Here is a 15,779-nt window from a genome sequence, read left to right on the forward strand (position 1 = left end):
CATATCTTAATTTTGCTCTTTTGACAACATCTTGCTTCAAAGCTCAGGCTGGCCTTGAACTCATGCATTAGCTCCTGAATGCTGTGCTTACAAGTGTGTACCCCGGTGCCTAGCTTAATGTAACTTTATTTCTGCAACAACCTGTAGCGGTGACCTTCATTCACATTGTGTTAAGACGTGCTAAATGTTAATAGATTCTGACATTTTCAGTGCTATTGAAGAATCTCCTGTCTCAGTGTTGTGTAAAAATTACTCCCCAGTTATCTCTGATTGGTTAATAAAGAAGCTGAAGAGCCTATGACTGGGCAGAGGAGACAGTAGACAGAACTTCTGTGTGTATGTATGTGTGCAGACAGTAGGCAGAACTTCTGTGTGTGTGTGTGTGTGTGAGAGAGAGAGAGACAGAGACAGAGACAGAGAGACAGAGTCACCAAGCCATGAGGATGTATCCATGAGGAGGCTGGGCCATGAGAAGAAGGTCATTGGGCCATGAGAAGGGAGGAGGTTGCAGTGGAGGAGTTGCCAGGAGGACAAAGATGGAGAAGAGGTGGCCAGAGAAGTACTAGAGGACAGGAAACAGGGCATGTGGCTAGGAAGTAGGCCAAAGCTAGCATAGATAGGCTAGAATAGATCAATATCTGCCCAGTTATGGTGCTTAAAGCTTATTAATAAATGTAACAGGTCTCTGTCTCATTATTTGGGAGCTAGAGTGGGCACAGAAAAAAAAAAAACCATTAAAACCAACCAACAACCTTTTGAAACTATTCCTAATAAGCTTTTCAGCCTGGTGCCATATGAATGCTATGTTCACTATGCCTCTTGATGGTGATCACCATCACTCCTGACTGTAAAATAGGACCTCAGATGCTGCCCTGGCCCAAGGGTTGTTGTTAAGGGTGCCATTTTCTATCTCTGTGTTAAGTACCCAGATGACTGTTTCATTTCTTGTCCAGTTTTCCTGCTGACTCCTGTGGTAAGCAAAGAATGGCTCACAAGTGTCCACGTGTCTATGAGCCAACTGCCACAACCTGTGAGTACATCATGACATAGCAAAGACAAGGGAATGCTGTGGATAGAATTAAAGTTTGCTCATTAGATGGTCTTGAAATAAAGAGATCATCTTGGATTATCCCAGACTCAGTTAATAACAGGGTCCTTAAAAGAAGGAGGGATAAAACAAATGATACCAGAATGATGAAGTGTGACAAGGACTTGGCCAACTGGTAAGGGCTTTGCACTTGGATGAAGGAGGCCTTAAACCAAGGAAAGCTGCTACATCTTGAAGCCAGAAAACGTGCATAGGCATCCACGTGCTAGAAAAGGCAGAGAAACCTTAGCAAGGACCTTTTAGTCCAGTGGCACCTGCCATTGATGTCTGACCCTTAAAATTTTGAGATGACACATCTTTGTTGCAAATTATAACAATTTGTTTACAGCAGCAAAGAGAAAACAAACATACTCTCTCCCATGTAAGGTTATTGCTGTAATTATTCCATCGCAAATCGCGGTGAAGAGACACCATAATCAAGGTACTTATAAAGGAAGCATTTAACTGGGAAACTTGCTGACAGTTTCAGAGGGTGAGTCTGTGGCTGTCATTTTAGGGCATTGGGGCAGCAACCAAGCAGGCATGGTGCTGAAGCAGCTCCTGAGAATTCACTTCACTTCAGGTTGAAGGTGGAGAGACAGCGACTTGGCCTGACATGGGCTTTTGAAACCACAGTGACGTATTTCCTCTAACAAGGCAACACCCCCCAGATCCTTCCTGAACAGTCCACCAACTGGGAATGAGCTGCTAAAATATATGAGTCTATGGGGCCCTTCTTATTCAACCCACCACAGTAAGGCACCGTCAATCAATAGCCTTCATTACGCTACCTTGCTTTAGGATTATACTTTCTTTTCTGATGCAAATTTGCAAACTAGATCACCTAGCTTGTTACAGTGCTTACAGTGTGGACAGGCTGCCTAGGAGTGCAATAGGTGAGTTATAATAGTGTTCTGATTACAAATAACAAAACCTCTCCTGAGCTACTCAAGCACAGAGGAGGTTCTTCAAGGAAATCTGAAATATCTCACAGAACAAAAGGAAGGAATGCTTCAGGCGCACAGTGGGATTGCACTGGGCAGCCTCATTCCTTGGTGTGGCCCGTGCTGGCCCCATTCTCCACATACATGGTCACAGGAACTCCCAATACATTAATCATTGAAGGTGATTATCCTTTGAAGGTAACACGGTCACATTGTAAAACAGCTGCTTTGGTGGGTGACCGTGTTGAAAGAAAATAGGATTTTCTAACAACAATAACAATACCAACACCAACATCACCAACAAAATCACCCTAGCATGACTGAAAATGAGGACAAAGGAAGAATGGTGTTTGACGCAGCACACTGTGTAGCTAAGAGGAAATTTCAGCACAGGTCTTAAGAGTTGGGAGTTTAAACCTCTGGGAGTTGGAATCAGGCTTTTAAAAGGGCACGTTAACTCGTGCCAGTGTTACACATGCAATCCACTGGGGAAAGCGAACTCATGTGGCATACGATTGTTAATTTTTTTTTTATTTAAAAAAATATGTCTATAAGTATTTCTTTGTGAAGCAGGGAGCTTTGGCTCATGCCTGTAACCCCAGCACTCAGGGAGGCAGAGGGAGGTAGATCTCTATGAGTTCGAGGCCAGCCTGGTCTACAAAGCAAGAATAGGACAGCCAAGACTACACAGAGAAACCCTGTCTCAAAACAAAACAAAACAACAACAAACCAGAAAGCAAAACAAACAAACAAACAGTATGCCTATGTGGTGCTAGAGTTACAGGAAGTTGTGAGCCACCAAGCCTGAGTGCTCGGAACCAAGCTTGAGTCCTCTGCCAAAAATGGTGACCAAGTTCTTCTTAACTGCTGAGTCACGTCTCCAGGCCCCTGGCATAGGGTTAAAATTTTTTTCTTTTTTCTTTCTTTTTTTTTTTAGATTTATTTATAGGTGTAAAGACTTACGCAGTTGAATGGGTAGAGATGTGAGGCCAACTTTTGAAGAATCAATTATCTCCTTTCACATATGACTTTTATAACAACTTTCTAGAAAATTCTATTTCTATATCCAATGCCTTGAGTGACAGGCAGAAGCTCTAACATGAACAGAGGTATTTGTTCAGTGAATGTAGGACAGGGTGTGTTTACCTGGGCTGTAACACACGTTACAGAAAACTAGCCGTGACCTTACTGTCTGGGAGATGCTGTTGGCAATCTGAGTAGCAGCTGCCTCTCTGTGACCTAATGGTTCTTTTGTTTTCTCCTACTAAGCATTCAGCTACTTCCTTGGTCTTTAAGAATGTAGTAGGTGGGGTTACCACTTAATGGTGTGGGCTGTGACTGAAACCATCAGTCTCCTTTGCAGGTGGTGACTAAGGGTCAGACCAGTGTGGGGCTGGGATTCCCTGAGTCTCTAGTTGGTCTGAGTTGCTTCAGAATCCATCCAGTTAACCCATTCTTCTGCTGTTCTGTCTACAGGAAAAGCTTTATTTGCTGGTAGCTCACCCGATAAGTATTGGCTTTAGGATCAGGAGCTATGGGACAGCAAGGGCAACAGTGGCTCCAGCTCTGTTGCTGGTTTCATTTTCCTCTTGATGGAAGGCCACCAAGGAACGGGAGGTGAGTGCTTTGGCCTCACCACCAGCATCCCGCTGGAGCTCCCGCTCCAAAGCAGAATTCATGATAAAACTTCTAAGGTTATTAGCCAGGTTGTAAACTGAGGCAATGAAACCCATCTTAGGCCTCCTCGTGTTCTGCTGCTCAAATACCTTCCTGGAGGAAGACAGACAGCATTTACCTCTCTTCCTGAGGCCCCAGCCACAAAGTAGCTGTGAGTCCAACAGAGGTCATTCTGACAGACAGGGCAGTGGGTGAGAGGTCACGGGCAGGAGCATTAAAGGAGCCACACTGCAAAGAAGGTCTGCTCTATGACCATGCAGGTGGAATCTCTTACCCCACTTATGTACTCTAACTCTCCCTGAAGCCAAGAGGAAAGGGGGGATTTGTGGGTGAGAGTCCCAAGACCCTCCTGAGCCCTTCCACCAATGAAGGAAGTCAGCAGTTGACAAGCCCAGCTGTGGTGTTTTTTTGTAGGACACAGAGGACTTGATGGTGAGAGCAGTTTAGCTCACAGGTGTTGACACACAAAACCCACAAATCTCAACTCAAAGGGGATGAGAAAGAGTTTTATCCTGGAGCCGAGTAATGAGTGACCATGGCCCCAAGTTCCATGCACCAACTTAGAAGCAGTTTCATGAAGTTTGCTTAGCAACAGAACAAGGCAAGTCATACATCAAGGTGCTTTTCAGACGCACTGGTGTAAACAGTGAGTGAGTGGCTGCAGCACAGGGGAGAAACACTCTGCTGTAAGCCTCAGATGCGGGTTGGTGACTCTTATCCTTTTGGTTGGTGGGAAATTAGGGTGTTGTTAATAGACTCCAAAGGTTTTATCTGCAGTCAGGATGTAAAGCTCTACCACAGAAGGGAGCAAAGCACGGCTATGTAGCGGGCTAAAACTAACTCAAGATAAATTGGAATTAGTCCCTGGGCCTGCAACATCCCTAGCTCTCCCGACACTCAAGATTTTGGTTTCTTTCTGTTCAGGAATTCTCCCCCACAGAAGATAGCCTGGTACAAAAACATTTGTTATGATTTTTTTCAAGACAGGGTTTCTCTACATAGCCATGGCTGTCCTGGTCTCACTTTGTACACCAGGCTTGCCTCAAACTCACAGAAATCCGCCTGCCTCTGCCTCTCCAAGTGTTGGGATTACAAATATGTGCTAGGGGCGCCCAGCTCACTGGGCTATTTTAAAACAAGTTTTAAATCCTTGGCTAAGTAAACGGAACAAGACAAACCCCTAACTTCCCAAACCCCCACAAACAGTGTTGGCCCAGTGTCTAGAGCAGGAAGCTTGACGTTCAATGTGGGCTGAGTCAGACTGCCGGGGTTTATCTTCATTGCTGATGTTTCCTGACACTATGTTTTTCTTTTCCTTTCTCTGAAACTAAGGATTAAGACAGTGCCTCGCACAGAGGGCCTCTGTGAAGCTCAGCTGCGGTGTGGCGTGGACTCTGTCATCACAGTGCTCCGTGTTATGTTAGGAGTAGCACCGAGCAGCTGGCTCTTTTATCTCAAGTACTCTTGAATTGACACAGCTCTCACCACTACAGAACTAAAAGGGGACAGGAGATAGTTTGAGTAACCATATACCAGGATGCCCAAAGGATGTCTCATAGATGTGATTATGTGAGATTTTCTTTTTATTAGTCAAGGAATGAATACGTTGGTGGGGCTAGTACGCAGCTGGGCTATGCTCTTACCTTCTGGATTGGTAAAATGACTCTGCTAAGAATATATTTCAAAGGTTTCGGTGGCTCTAAGAATGTTAGCTGAGTCAGAAGGGTGGGCAATGGAGGCCTCAAAGGGACTACAGATAATTCAGGATAATTTAGCTCTGAGTCTTCATCATTCTAACTCGCCCAGTCGAGTTTCCTTTTAAAATTTATTATATATATATATATATATATATAATGTATGAGTTCTCTATCTCCACGTACACCTATGTCTTAGGGTTTCATTTCTGTGAAGAGACACCATGGCCACAGCAGCTCTTATAAAAGAAAACAAAACATTTAATGGGAGCTGACTTACAGTTTCAGAGGTTTACTCCATTATCATCATGGCAAGAAGCATGACGGTATGCAGGCAGACACGGTGCTGGAGAAGGAGCTGAGAGTTCCACATCTCGATGCACAGGCAGCAGGAGGAGACTGTCCCACACTGGGCACAGCTTGAGCATATAAGACTTTCAAGCCCGCCTCCACAGTGACATACTTCCTTCAACAAGGCCACATCCCCCAATAGTCCTATTCCCCGTGGGCCAAACATTAAAACACATGAGTCTATGGGGGCCATTCCTATTCAAAGCACCACAACCTGCATGCCAGAAGAGGGCATCAGATCCCATCTGGTCATGAGCCATCATGTGGTTGCTGGGTATTGAACTCAGGACCTCTGGAAGAACAGCCAGCGCTCTTAACTGCTGAGCCATCTCACCAGCCCCATCCCAGTCAGCTTTGTAGCCTTCTCAACACTGGGTGGCTTGGGTTTTCCTAGAGAATTAACTTAGAAAGAATATCACTATGTCTAGGTGTCAGGGAGTCTCCAAATAAATGTGTAATTTTAACAAAATACTCCTAACAATAATTTTCAAGTTCCATCTCATTTCCTCTTTAAAATTTTCCGAGGGTGTTAAGTATCATTTTGGTGAAGCTGTTTCTTTTACAGTATTCCATTTTGCTTTCTACAATCAAAACATTAATAGGAGATACTACGTGAAATAAAGACAGGACAATACTGCATTTGACATATCTTATTAGATGTTTGTTAATAAACTATGACTGGGGTCTCTGTAGCTAAAGTAAAATGCAAAGTCTGTCTTCTGCTAGAATACATTGTCCAATTTCTAAAAATGAAAGGAGGGGGGATTTCAAACTATCATTTTAGAGATAAACTGTAGACTCTTCAGTAAGATCCCCCACATAATGCCTCATCCCCCTCCAGCTCCCTAACAGAAAAACTCTGCAAATAAAATATCTATGCTGACCCTTCACTATTCTTCATCAACCCACTCATTACCTAGCACACCTCATCCATCAGCCTTGCTGTTCCCCAAGGTCACCAGTCCCCCCGTCAGGACATTTTGATGCCAGTGACCCCACTCTCAAATTATGTATCTGCATCTTTAGGAGCCTTTTTATCCCCCTGCCAATGCCCCCACCCCACCCCCAAGAGCAGCTTTGTTTCTCTGCCTATACTTCCCTGTGGGAGAACTCAGCTACCATGACTTAAAATACCACCTGGTCACTGTTATGGTTAATGTCAAATTGACAGGACCCAGAATTGCCAAGGAGAGAAGCCGTGGGGTGTGCCTGTGAGGGATCATCTAGTTAGAGGAAGGAAGAGGCACGTCAACTATACATGGTACCATTCAAGTGGGTGGAGTCTCCGATGATGTGGAAAGGAGAAAGCTAGCTGAGGACCAGCCATTGTTATTCTCTGCTTCCTGACTGTGAACACAACAAACTCCTGGGGCCAAGACGTCCTTGCTATGGGCTGCATACTTGGCTATGAGCCAGAATAAACCCTTTTGCCCTCAAGTTGCTTTTGCTAAGGTATTTATTTAATGGAAGCAAAGATACAAGTACACATTATTTACTAAGAATCCTCAAACTTACAGCGACACCTCTTCCTTAATGGCAGGCATATGCACAAACACCTTTTGATATCCCCATGGAAATAGTTAGCTTTTCCAACAAAAATTTTCATTCCTCCCTCTTCACCAAATCTGTTCTTCCCATGGTGCCGATTAAGTCAGATCAGAAGCAAGACGTTATTGGCAGGTAGAGCCATGGCTGCTGGTTGGCTGTCAAATATCCATGGACTTATCTAGAAGGGAAGCAATGAACCCAGACATTTATTATTTGCACACAGCAAAGCAAGAGGAGCATGGAGTCATTCTCATGGATGCTCCTGAGATGTCACTGAACCAAGGAGGCTAAATGACAGGTGACATGAGCAGACCCATAGTCTGTGTCTATGTTGTTGAGGAGCCAACACTGAACTGTGGCCATACAGTTGTATAGATTGTCTCTGTATCTGAATAGGGTGACATCAGTTCTATGCTTCACTGAAGTGATGGCATTGGGTGAGGACTGCCTCCTGGCAGAGGCAGATGATAAATGGCCTGACAGTTCCTCTAAGGATGGGCTACTTTCCTACATCCCAGGAGAGATCTTGAGGCTCTCTGCCAAGATCTGCTTCAGTGTTGAGTCCTGCCTGTGTGGAATGTATACACTGCGTGGAATATCTGACCAGCCCTCACTTTTATTCCCATAATCAAGTCAATGGGAAACCCTTCTGAATCTCCCTCTAAAATGACTGACTATGGCTCTTGTAAACTTAAACCATACCCCACCTAACTCGGGGTGCCCTGCATCTGCGCTTGCCTTCTTATGATCTGGTCCCTATTTAGCAGCTAGGCCAGCTTTCAGAAATGCAGATCTGGTCACTATACATCCTAAGCGTCCAACAAAATGTCAAGAGCATTTTATTATACATCAAAACACTTTTTCTTCTGCTCTTTAACCATGGCCTGGAAAGCTTCCATAAATTACCTGTGACCTCATCTCTGACAATGCTTTGCCTCACCCAGATACTTCAGTCTAGGCCTTTCTTCTTGAAAATTTCCTTTTCCTGCCTCAGGAACTTTGTCTACACTCTTTTCCTTGCCTATGACATGCTCTACTAGGCTCCCCCACCTTCTCAATTAAGACCCAGAATAAATGCCTCCTCAGGCTTCTAAGCCTTCTGACCTGTGGAAAGTGCTCACTCGGCCTTGTTACCTTGCCCTGTCACCCTGTGGTTTGTGGTTGTCTGAATGACAATGACGCCCATAGGCTCATGTACTTGAACACTCAGACCCTAGTTGGTGGAACTGCTTGGGAAGGATTGAGAGGTGTAGCCTTGTTGGAGGAAGGTGTGTCACTAGGGGTGGATGGCTTTGAGGTTTCAAGAGCCCATGGCATGTCTCAGCGCTCTCTCTGCCTCATGTGTGAATCCTATGGAAGCTCTAAGCCACTGCTGCAGTGTCATACTGCATGCCTGCTGTCTGCTCCTACCACAATGGACAAGACTCTAACTCTCTGGAACCGTGAAGATCCGATACACCTTTTCTTGTTTAAGTTGCCTTGGTCATGGTGCCTCTTCACTGTAGCAGAAAAGTAACTAAGACAGAAGTTGGTATCACATTTGCTGAACAAATGTTATCCTTAGCATTTTATAAACATAAAGGAAGAAAACTAGGATTCTTTTTCTTGGTAATAAAAGCATATTTTTACATGTAGTTGCGGTCTTATCTTCACAGCTGATTTGAGAAAATAATTATAAGACAAGAGTCACACTACCTGTACCATTATGAAGCAATATCAGCAATATGCAAATATCATTAAATGTAAAAATGTTTATTCACAATCCTTGAGAGGTTACCATTCCTTCAGAAAATTCTTTATGAACAAAAGGCCAAGAAAATTACAACAGTAGCTTATGCCAAAACAAAAATATACATCTGATGTAATATAAACTTTAAAAAGCATTAGCACAGGCAACGTGAATATAGAGACCTTTAAATTATCTCCACGACACACTTACAATTTAAGTTTTAAGACAGATATAAATAATAGCATAACCTAATGTATATTTACATATCAAAGTATATTTATTTTTATGAGATTAAAAAATGACAAAGCTACAGATGTCATAGTATAGCAGGTACAAATATTGAAAGGGCCACATTAATTTTTCATGTACAGCAAGAACTTGACTATTTCTACCTGGACCTTCCTGTAGTGTTGAGAGCATGCACCATCACTGCTGAAGAGAAACAGCAAGGGAGACAGATACCGTGTGCTTGCCAAAGTGACAGTCCTCAGCCAAGCCGAGGAAGGAGTTAGGAACATTTCACAGCCCTGGCCTTTTCCAAGATTCAGACGCAGGTCTTCAGTACACATTAGCTCCACTCTACAGAGCGCCTTGTACTACAAGGCAGAGTAAAGGGCAGTACAATCACAGGGACCTTTCATAGCAGAAAGGATTTTAATTACTTTGAAATACCCGTATTTTGATGTTTTCTTAAATCATTCACAGAATATGTTCTGTGTAAAATCTTTCAAAGATCATTCACTGGAAATATAGAACTTAAAAAAAGAAAGTAAAAACTTAAGATCTCAATTTAACGCTACTATAGTGGCATGTAAAGTAACAATCTTAAATATATATTATTAGTTTTAATTATTACCACGTCAACATGTCTAAACTCTGGAAGCTTCTTTAATCCTATTATCTTTATCCATATTGAGTGAACGACGAATTAGGATCTGTACATGTGGTAGGTGTGGGAAGAATGCCTTGGGGGCGTCTCCAAACGCCTGCTGCCGACTAGGCAAAATCTAAAAGAAGAAATCAAAGTAAACAAGCTAGATAAGAATCAGCCTGCAAAAACGAATCCAACCATCCTCCTCATGCTGCCTTTACATCCGAGAATTCACAAAACAGTCATTTTAAATTCATTTCTATAATAAGATAGGCTTAGGAAAGCAATCAAAGTAAAGCTAATACAGAGTTAAGATGCAGTCGTGAGCAGGGTAAACAGAATGCCACGAGTGCTTGATATGTCAGAATCACTGAGTCGGGCCTGCGACACAGAAGGCAGATGTTGAAATCGCACTTGACTGAAGCGTTCAGCTCTCTCCCTCTACTCCTGCTTCTAGGAAAATGAGCATTTGTCACATGTTATTTGCCACCTTACAAAAAGGCTTGACATGCCATCTGTACATTCTAGTTGACTTTTAACATTTGGTAAGTAAGGTCACACAATTCCTTCCTATCTGATCTGCTGGTCCGTATCAGACTGCTGGATAGCAGAGTCTGACAGCTCTAACACAGGGTTCACAAACCCAGAGTACTCAGAGTTGCCGTTATCGTCCATTTCGGCACTGACGAAGTCATTCTCCCACTCCAGCCCGTTAGAATCATCAGAGGCGGACGTGGGGTTGCTCCCCTTCTTGCTGCTGAACCTCAGTGCTGCCCGCAGGATGTCTTCTTCTGTCTTGGAACGCTCTCTCATTGGCATCATCCTATTCATTCCTGGCATTTGAATAACATTGAAAGACATCTCAGTAAGGATAAGAAGCTGCATTAAAAGACTTGCCAGCTAAGCCAGGCACATAGGTGCACACCTTTGGTCCCAGCACTCAGGAGGCAGAGGTAGGTCATCTCTGAGTTCGAGGCCAGCCTGGTCTACAAAGAGAGTTCCAGGACAGCCAAGGCTACACAAAGAAACCCTGTCTTGAAAACTGACAAAGAATTGCCATCTTAATAATATCATTGCTCCTGTTCGTCTCCACAGACGTGTGAATTAAACAATGGAGCCAGTCCTGTGAAAACTTTCTCAAGAGGAAAAAATCTGGGGTTTGGTCACGTGTCTTATATAAACAAATAAACAATAACACTCCCCCAAAACCCAAAATAAAACAAAACCAAAAAACCAAAGCCAAAAACAAAAAAACAAAACTGCAATACCAATCATCTGATAAAGGAAAATTTCTGAAGGGCCAGAGATCAAATACAACAGGGGGGAGGCGAGTGTGTGAGTGTGTTCATTGCTCTGAGTCTCATAAGGCCACTTGGTATCTTTGCCAAGGTCCTTTCCCACCAGATGACAGTTACATTTCCTGGAGAAAGGCAAAGATGGCACTACAGTGATGACACAGCATTTCCCAGTACATCCTAAATTCCTGCTAACACTGCACTTACTTCCAGTACATTACGCAGCCCGGTGAGGCTAAGTACTATACCATCAACTCCACTTAGAGTGCAAGAACCTGCAGCAGAGAGGTGCGTGTCCTCCAGGTCCCTCGGCTTTGCTAGGGCTCCCTACTGAGCTATGTCTCAACCAAGGCTCAATTCAAATTGACTCAGTTTGGCTTCCAAGTCTGTGTTCTCATGCTACCTTGATTCTTGACTACAGTAGAGGGAAGACGTTTCCTAGTTCTAGGTTTACTATGGTAACATAGTTTCAACAATCTTGAAGCAGACAGAGGGAAGAAAGGACAAAAACTTCTAAATTCCTCAATACAAACTGACATTGGTAAAAGAACTAAAATCTAGGAGAGGCAAAAGGGGTCACAGAGACTAGGGAGCATGATGAACTGTATTTTCTGACCTTAAAATATCAGATCTCACAGTAAAGAAAGAAAAAGGAGTACTAAATCTCTACCACTGTTGTCTGTCAGTCCTAAAACAATTATAAAGTAAGTTATTATACTAGATGAGGGCACTATAAAAATATGAGCCAGGGCTAGGGAAATGGCTCAGTTGGTAAACTGCTTTTTCACACAAATAAAAGAACCTCAGCATCCATGCAGAAGGCCTAGTGTGATCACAACTGTAATGAGAGCTGGAGAGGCAGAGACAAGATAGACAGCTTTAGAGCACCTGAGGCTGCCCTCCCCCCACCTATACCCACAGGAAAACTATGTGGGTTAAGAACTCATATGCCTATGCATTTGTATCCAGTGGACCTGCTTCTCTACACTGAAATTTCTCTAAAGGAAGCTGCAGCTGTACATCAACTGAAAAGAAGGTTTTCAGTGGACTCTTTCCTCTGCCTACTCTAGTTGAACAATTTTGTTAATACGCTGAGTAATGAGCAGGCCAGTCTTCTGTATGGATATGACAGCACACATTCAGTCGACAGAGTAAGTTACAAACAATTGGTGATTGGGATCCAGTAAGTGCAGGCCTGGGGAAGGGGGTATCACTGGGAAGACTTAACAAGCGAATGTAGCCTATCAGGAAACTATTCAAGTTCTCCGCCTGTCCATTTTTTAATTGGCAAACAAATTAGCATGATAAAGGATATCTAAGATCCATTTCATCATAACTGTCTATGAACTGCCTAAAGCTTATTATTTTCTTTAAGGTCTATGCTCTGTCATTCTTTCTTACATTTTCAATGTTTTAGCATGAAGTTGTGTTGAAAACAAGTAAATATTTTAGCTACAATTCTTAGCACTGTGTCAAAATGACTACCATACTCCTTTCCCCCAAATATTTATTTTTTTATTGTCTCTCTTTTATGTGCTGAGGCTCACACCCAGGTCCTTGCACATGCTTGGCAAACACTCTACCTCTGAGCTACATTGTCCTCCTATCTAGACACTTTATTGTTTAGTAATATGTCAGCACTTAGACAAAGCATGAAACATCACCCTTTGCTCCTCCCTCTTGAGGATGAGCAACATGTAAGTACTAGAGCTCAAAGACCAACCAGATACAACCCAAACAATGGCTTCTCTTCTACACCACCCCCCAAGAACTAAATTGCTCAATTATAGTGAATCACACATTGCCTGACTTGACACTAAACTGCTTAGAAAAGGCAGTAATCCCTTAAGCAGAAAACTTCAAAAATTAGGCTAGAAAGGCACTTGAAAATTAACATTTGCTTTCTGCTGGGCAGTGGTGGCACATGCCTTTAATACCAGAACTTGGGAGGCAGAAGCTCTGTGAGTTCAAGGCCAGCCTGGGCTACAGAGCAAGTTCCAGGACAGCCACAGCTACACAGAGAAACCCTGTCTCAGAAAAACAAAATCATTTGCTTTTTAACTCTCAAAAATCATAAAAATTTAAGTAATGTTCTAAGTAATTTATTATGAGATTATAATTATTAATAAAATAATAGCCATGAGTTTGCAAAATGGCTGCATTGGTAAAGGTACACGCTGCCAAGCTGGAGGGCCTCAATTTAATTGTAAGGCCCCCACATGGTGGAAGGAGAGAACCAATGCTCTCACAGATGTCCTCTGACTTCCACACACGTTGTGGTGTGCATGTCATGAGCGCATACATACACATACACACATACACACACACACACACACAAACACACACACACACACACATACACTAAATATAAGAAACAGACTCATGCTTGTAAGCCCAGTACCCTGGAAGCAGAGGCAAGCGATCTACATGAGTCGAGGCTAGCCTGGTCTACAGATCGAGTTCCAGGACAGCAAGGCTAGTGAGACTCCACTAAAAAAAAAATAGTCTTAGTATGATTTTTCATAGACTTGTATACACTCAAGTTAAATGCCATGAAACACAAGGCAGAAGACATTTCTATTTGGACTAACACAGGTCAATGTGACTCTCTGGGAAACTGAGGCAGCATACCTTCCTCATCTTCCCACTCCAGGTCCAAGGAGGTGCTGTCGTCATTTCCACTAGTTGATTTGGTTTTGGTCATTAGGTCACAGCTGCTTTCGGTATTTGGTGTCAATACTGTGGCGTCAGATGAGAGTCCTAGAACACACATCCAATGAACTAAAGTTACTGCACTCCTACCACAGCAGCTGTTTTCTTTCTTTTCTTTTCTGTTTTTTTTTTTTTAAGATTTATTTACTTATTATGTATACAGTGCTCTGCCTGCATGTACACCTGCACTCCAGAAGAGGGCACCAGAACACATTATGGATGGTTGTGAGCCACCACGAGCTTGCTGAGAATTGAACTCAGGACCTTTGGAAGAATGGACCTCTCAGCCATCTCTTCAGCCCTAAGCGTCATTTTATTTTTCTTTTTTTCCTGGGGGGCAGGGAGGACGGACAATGAGATGGGATAGGACAGATGGATAATTGTCTCTCTAATTCTTAATGCTCCTGTAAACTTCTACAAATAGTTCTTAGTGTGGCAAAAAGTATATTGAAGATGTTCAGAGAATATTTTAAAGACTTACTACTACTTCGAAAAACTTCGTACTGTGACTTTGTATTTCTCAAACAAGATTCAAAGTCGTCTTCTGGTCCTGCACTGTAATAAAAGTGAATTTAAAAAATGCATTTGTAAGAGATTCAACAGAATGAGTACCGATGTCAGTGATGGTGTTTCTGGCTTGAAACCTATTTCTCCGAAGTTGTAACTGCTTACAATTAGAATACTCTGGTGCAAATGGGTCTTAACTTTTTAATGCTATCCTGAAACTGAAAGGAGTCCAACCGTGAAGGCCAGTCCTCAGAGCTGACCTGTACAACAGCCCTGTACTGACAAGCACTCGCATGCCCTTTACTAAGGTTACCAGCAACATGCCTGCAGGAGCCCAGCTGCCACATGCCTCTCTACATGAAGACGCTATCACTCTACAAAAGCATCAAAGCCAGTATGAATACATGACCACTTACAGCTTAAAGAACCAATGCTCTCAGTGCTCTTCAGGACAATGTCTTAGGAGTACATATGAATACATATATGTGTATGCATATAAATTTTGGCGATGTTACATACCCGGGGGTGGCGGCACATTGAGGATTGAACCCAGCACCTTGAGCATGTGAATATGTCTACAGATACTTCAAGGCAAACACTGGTCTGTTTGGCAATAACACTTTCTGCCACAAATGGAGGAGGGAACACACGTTGCTCTTTACCTTTGATAGTCTCCACTGCTAGGATGATAGCGCTGTGCAACTCTCTGCTTTTCTTGCTTTGGAAACACAATGTAATACAAAATCATTTTCACATCAAGCTATGTGCTTTAAAAATACCCATGCAATGCCAACATCCTCCTTTACCTAGTTTCTAAAAACAAAAAGTTAAGTGTTACTCCACTGAGACCTTCCCCGTCATCATTACTTCTACATCCTCTTGTTTAGGAACAGAGCTGCTCTCAGCTCATCAGTGTGCGCTGGTGCTGCTAATGCTCAGCAGTCCTGCGAACTCTCGTGACCAGAAGGATGTGGCAGGGAAGTCAACTGCTGGGTTACGCTTCAGCCCTTTTTGCTAGACTAAGGAGCAACCTAAGAACCAGAAAGCTGAGCTGACCCAGGAACTCTAACGGCAATGGATCACTTGGGACTCAGCGCAGGAGTCTCAGAGCTCTGACAGTGGCTGTGCATTCCTGGCACAAGTGCTAGCTTCTGCTTCTCCACCTGTTGATTACAGATGGCTACTATACTGCCTTTGCGGACCAAGTTTCTACGAAAAGCAGTAAGCTAGCACACGTCCCTATAGTTGGGTCCATGTACAATGTGCAGATGATGTGTTCCCAGAGCAAACATTTAGTCATGGAAACAGGGACACAGATTACCCAGACTGATACATCAGATGTGGTGTTTTAATCCAGTGGTTCT

General features: G+C 43.2%; 1 protein-coding gene across 4 annotated transcripts in view; it reads right to left on the minus strand.

The window, feature by feature from the left end:
• Window positions 1–10,132: 10,132 nt before the first annotated feature.
• Ap1ar (adaptor related protein complex 1 associated regulatory protein) overlaps window positions 10,133–15,779 on the minus strand; it is a 33,616-nt gene continuing 27,969 nt past the window's right edge. For all 4 annotated transcript variants that reach the window (XM_051165481.1, XM_051165480.1, XM_051165483.1 and 1 more), the window contains 4 exons: window positions 15,078–15,133; window positions 14,390–14,463; window positions 13,828–13,956; window positions 10,133–10,734 (listed from right to left, as the gene is read on the minus strand). In XM_051165481.1, the coding sequence (XP_051021438.1) occupies window positions 10,472–10,734; window positions 13,828–13,956; window positions 14,390–14,463; window positions 15,078–15,133 (522 nt within the window). In that variant the 3' untranslated portion in view covers window positions 10,133–10,471. The remainder of the gene's footprint in view (window positions 10,735–13,827; window positions 13,957–14,389; window positions 14,464–15,077; window positions 15,134–15,779) is intronic.

Source organism: Acomys russatus, chromosome 23, assembly GCF_903995435.1.
Source record: "Acomys russatus chromosome 23, mAcoRus1.1, whole genome shotgun sequence".
Taxonomy (NCBI): domain Eukaryota; kingdom Metazoa; phylum Chordata; class Mammalia; order Rodentia; family Muridae; genus Acomys; species Acomys russatus.